A 5,818-nucleotide genomic window follows, 5' to 3' on the forward strand; every position below is an offset into this window, starting at 1 on the left:
AATTTTCTAAAATTTTCTAAGTTCTTTATAATTTTGGAAAACAAAATATTTTCGTTTTCTTTGAAAATTTTAGAAAAAATGTTAAACTAAACGCATTTTCTAGTTCTCATTTTTCTTAGAATTTTTTTTCCCATAAAACCACTCATTTTTCTGTAACTAAACACGCCCTTATATTTTTCAGATGCAGTTAGTGTTGGATCTTTTAATGAACTATTTATATGGTACAATTTTCAATGTTGATTATTTGCTAAATGAGTGTTTGAATGATGATTAATTCAAAACATATGTTACTACAATCTTTCGTTTGCAGATTATTTACCAAAAATGTCCAAAATTAGGAAAATAGATCCAAGAACTAACAATTTTTATGGGGTTTTATTGAATGAAACTATCTCTGTAAAAGTTGATGCTATGTATGTATAATGCATACATGTGTGCTTAACAATGGCGGTCCCGAAACAAAATGCCAGGGGTAACACATATGATTTTAAGGGTAGCATGCCCTAAAAATTGCATTATGGCGGAAAATTTATCAAAAACTACTTACAGGTCCGCCCCAGTCTGCTTATGTGTTTTGGATTGCATTTGATTGGTATACATTAGGTACAAGACTACACACAATTAATAACAATGTACTTTTTTGTTATTTAATTATGGCATTATATTTCTGTATATTCTTATCATGGTATTGGACTTCCAAATTATTTCTTATTAAGACATTAGACTTCGAAAAATCTTGGAGGTTGAATCATCTACATTTTATTAAAAACATTAGAGTAAATTACACGAATGGTCCCTATGGTTTAGGGTAATTTGCGTGTTTGGTCCCTAATTAATTTTTTTAACTCGGAAGGTCCCTACTGTTTGTTTTTATTACGCGCTTGATCCCTGTTTTATACATAAAAAGTCTATTTTTCCCTTTATTTTTTAATTTATTCAAATAAACACACCCCTAATCTCACCCTTCTGACCTTACCTTACGTACCCCATCATTTTTTTCTATTTAAATAATAGTCTTTTTAGGTATGACAGGGACCAAGCGCGTAACAAAAACAAACAATAAGGACCAAACACATAATAAAAACAATCAGTAGGGACTTGCCGAGTTAAAAAAATAAGTTTGGGACCAAACACGCAAATTACCCCAAACCATAGGAGCCATTCGTGTAATTTACTCAAAACATTATGTCACTCAATTTTGTAGAAGTGGCTAGGCGCTAGTCAAGCGGTCCTTTGGGGACTAATTGGCTCACCTAAATTGTAAAGCAATTAATATTATGAAAATTAAATATGACCCATACCTATTTCTGGAAAGAAGCTTGAAACACAAGGGTGAATACATAAAAATACTCTATCAAATAATGAACATCATGAATTTTATTGTTTTTCAATTGATATTTCAATGTAGGGTCGATCATTGTTGGATTTAGTTGAAATGATGAATTGTAGACTTGATTATGTTTGACTAATTTATGCTGGTGAAACTGGGATGGACTTCATTCCAAAAGGAACTTCATAAGAGGATAGCAATGAACAATGGGTGTTAACAAGTGGTTAAGTGGGAAATTAACATGACTAATATTGGTTAAACTTCTAACCTAACCATTGTGCTAAAGTATTTAAATGTACAAGTGACACAGGTATTTGGGGTTGTATGTTTAAATGAAGTTTATTTGTTCGAGATATAACCGGCATCCTAGTTGGCATTAGCTTACTACTTGCATAAATGAACCTAAACTGAGTTTAAGCATTGAAAGTGTGTGCTAGTGTTCTTTCTGAACTTGTTTTCTGTTACATTTCTTAATTCTACATTCCATAAAGTTAATTTCAATTAATTAGAGTTTGATCAAACACAAAACCAGCTTATTTAAAATGAATACAGTGGTCAATTTAAATTAATGCTTGTTCTGGTGGAAATGTATCCTTTAGACCAAATTCATTATGTTATAAACACCACAATACCATTTTAAGGTAAATTCGCAGCATCATACATCATTACAACATATTTTCTCAATCTAATTAGAGCCAAAACCGTTTTTCTGGTTTACCCCTTCTCAAATTAGTTAAAAACTTTGCAAATGTTAAAACAGGAACAGTTGTAAACCAGATTAATTCACAGTTACTAAAAAAGATACGTACACAATCATTGAGAGCTTGAGGTAATCGGAGGGAAAGGAGGCAATCGGAGAACAGCTTCCTCCGTCTCGATTGGGTCTGATCTTAGAATCTACAGGAGAAAAAACAAAATCTTCAGAGTTACATGATGGGAAATCAAACAAAGAGTCGGTCATAGAATCAATTGACCAAATGTCTGAAGATTACTCGTCATGAATTTCAGAAAGCGAACTCTGATTTGGGAATGAAGAAGAGGTGAGTGGTGAAATTAGAGAAACAAAGTACCGGATCTTGAAGAAGCGGTTTGGTGTCATCGATAGCCGGCCTGAATTGGGGCTTATTATTGCTAACTTCTCTCTTGCTTGATACTACATCGCTGTCACAACCGCCTCCGCGGCCGAATCTCATAGGTACTTCTGTAAGTTTCATCTGCTGATTTTCAAACTTGAAAAGGTAGACAGTTGGAGATTAGAGGCCGATATTTTGAAATCAGAGAGCGCCGTCCCGCTTGTATGTATTCGACAATGAGTTGCAATATATACAAGGTAAAAAAAATACTTTATAATCATAAATTACAAAAGAGGCCCATGTGGTTTGATGAAATTTACTTGTTCGCTCTAAATTAGAATTTTATTGTAATGGACACTCCTAGGGTTAAGGTTTTACTTTTTTGCAACTTTGCTTTTTCTAGCTTAGACCATTATAAAAGAGGGATAACTACAAAATGAAAACCTTTTTGCATTATAGGCTAAACAATGATTTTAGGATTTTATTGAAACAACCATGTTGGTCTGAATGTAGTCATTTAAGACCTAACTTGTATGTAAAGTGTAATTTCTTTCATTTGAACCAAAGCTTAGAAAAAATATTCTTCCCACTAGATTGGTATGTCTATTATCAACAATAGGGCGACATTTGGAATAGAGGACTATTGACATAAAAATCCTTAAGTTTGTCAAGTTTTGTCGATTTTGTCATTGTGATGATTTTTAATACGTTAATGCCTAATATTTGTTCAGTTTTGTTCATATTTTCCTTTTATCTGGTTTCACCTAATACAACAGAGCACCCTTACCCTATTTGGTGCTGATTAGGATGGTCTATTGCGTAACATCCAGTTTCACGATGTTTCTTTAATTGGAAAGTCGGATTTTAAATTTATCATCTAAAGGTCTCAGACTTTAAGTGATGAAATTTGGACCTTAAGGGAATAAGGTTTTGGGGTAAGAGTGTAAGGCTTAAGACTTAAATGTCATGTTATGGGTTGGAAATAGTTTGGGCTTAAGCTGAATTAGGCCTCACTAGATCAGGCTTAGGCCTTAGGCCTTGGGATTTGGGAATATTTAAGGGTATTAAACCTAGGGTTTCAACATTTGTAGCCTCCACCACCTCCTTTAGCACATCTAATGAAACCCTAGCCTCTCTCGAAGCATTGGAGCTCATCCTCTCTCATAAATCCACTTTTGGTGTAGTTTTGTGTTTTTAAGCAAAGGAAATAAGAAAGATTGGTCTTTTGAGCTTAGTACTTGAAGTATTCAGCCTTTTCTACTCCTTCTGGACCTTTGTAACTTCAAAGATCTAAGCTCTATCTCTTTTCTTCTATAGATCTATGAGTTGTTGGGTTTTTAGTCCATTTTTATGAGTTTTGGTTCCTTTGTGGCTTGTTCTACTGAGTTTGGAGCGCTCTTAAGCTTTTGATTTATCTTTGGTTCTAGAACTGATCACATAATGGAATAACAGTGCAGGCAAGAGCCCTCTTTGCTTAATTCATGAAGATAAGTGTGTTTTGGATACTTTTGGACTTATGGATTCGTTTATTGAGTGATTTAGCTTTTCTTATGGATAAAGTTGGAAAAACTTTATCCATTAAGACCCTTAAGAGAAACAGATCTAAAGTTTTAAGCTTTTGGACTTAAAGGATTAAGTCCTTAATGAGGAAGATTGCTTAGCTAGATTTAGTGGCAAACCTTGTTTAGGGTTACAATGAGATTGTGGAATGTTTTTAACTATTCTATCATTTAGTGGATCACGGGATGGACGGTCAACGATCAAGACGTGCTGGCATTGATTATTGAGTTTTTGACCGGTCTGACTTTTAGGATCAAACTTGGAGGGTTTGAACTATAGGATGAGGTTCAGTCTGTGATTGGTTTAGACGGTTCATGTATCTGATTCTTTGAGACTTCAAGTAATCAGATTCAACTCTAGGATTCATGTGAGTCTTTTCACTATATTATGTAGGATACTGTGTGTCATGATATGTTTACTTGTCTTTATGACTTATATGGAAGATTATGGGGGAACCATGTCATTTTTATAAAAGACTATGGGGGACTATAGTAATTGTGTGAAAGATTATGGGTGGACCATAGCAGGAAAGACTGTAGTAGGATTGTAGCAACGGAAGTAATTTTAAGACTATGGGTGGACCATAACATTCACATGGGTTGTAATATACCCTTAGGACGGGGCCCATTGTTATGTGTTATATGTGGTGTTTTGGAGAACTTAATAAGCTTTGTTCTTACAGTTTTGAATTACATGTGTTTGAGGTACTCATCGGATTGTGAGAAGGCGAAGTCGTAACTATACACACACATCGAAAATTTTATACTTCTAGATTTCGTGATGCATTTCTTGATAACTCTAATTATGGATTTGGGTTTATTAAACAAATGTTCTTACATTGATTACTATTCTATGAACATTGGTGCTTATATTAATTTTAAAAATGAAATTTTTTGTTTGAAAAATGGGATGTTACAAGTTGGTATCATAGCCTTTGTTTGAGGGATTTGGATGAACATCTATGTGCTTCCAAACTCAAAATAAGGATCTGAGAACTTTCACAAACCTTTTTGAATTGAATTTTGTCAAGAGGAGAAAGGTGATGTGATGTGTTAAGTCAGCCGGAGCTCGAACAAGAAATTGGTTCCCAAAATATCCATACTTGTTATATATATATATATATATATATATAGATATATATATATATATATATATATAGATATATATATATATATATATATATATATATATATATATATGTTGATATGCGAACTACTAGAAATGCATGCTAGTAAGTAGGCTAAGGATCTTTCAGGAATTGCATGCTAGAATTTTCTGATATTTAAGATGCCGTTTAGCGTAGGAATTGCTTGCTATGTGCTAATTGAAGGTTAAATGCTTTATTGTTGATTGCTTTGTGTTGCTTGAAACCTATATCAATATTAGTTAACTGTTATGTGAATATGTTATGATTGCATTCCCTAAAATTAGATAGTTTCAGATTGCTTGGTTTAGCCTTAATGCATAACTCTTGTTTGAGTCCAACCATTGTGGTGCATGATCTCTCAGTCGAATGACTGCCTAATTCTAGTTGGATGTAGTTAGTATTTGTATGATAATTAGTTCTTATTGATAAAAGTTTTTTTTCCGAACAAGATAACATAGTTATTTCTTACTGATAAAAGTTTCTTTCCTAATGAGACAGCAGGGTGAGGTGGGATTCCTAGTAACCTAGGAAAAGTGTTAGAATAATGCTAGCGTGGTCATATGCATGAGAAGAATCTTAGAAGGAAAGTTTAGGAATAGTAGTAATGTGTGCTCATGTAAGCATGTGTATATGGTGTTAGAATATTTAGTAATGGTAGTGAGTAGTGACTTGGGAACTTTGAGACAATTCTTGGGATGGGTACGGATA

At 33.5% G+C, this 5,818-nt stretch overlaps 1 protein-coding gene across 1 annotated transcript; it reads right to left on the bottom strand.

Moving 5' to 3' along the window:
- Positions 1–1,939: 1,939 nt before the first annotated feature.
- LOC145001731 (uncharacterized) lies at positions 1,940–2,630 on the bottom strand. The gene is made up of 2 exons (XM_078961083.1): positions 2,401–2,630; positions 1,940–2,227 (listed from the first exon to the last, which is right to left on the bottom strand). Exons 1-2 carry the CDS (start codon positions 2,542–2,544, stop codon positions 2,144–2,146), a joined length of 228 nt encoding a protein of 75 aa, XP_078817209.1. The 5' UTR covers positions 2,545–2,630; the 3' UTR covers positions 1,940–2,143.
- Positions 2,631–5,818: the final 3,188 nt, after the last annotated feature.

The sequence above is a fragment of the Lactuca saligna genome, chromosome 6 (genome assembly GCF_052625555.1).
Source record: "Lactuca saligna cultivar CGN05327 chromosome 6, ASM5262555v1, whole genome shotgun sequence".
NCBI classification, from domain to species: Eukaryota; Viridiplantae; Streptophyta; class Magnoliopsida; order Asterales; family Asteraceae; genus Lactuca; species Lactuca saligna.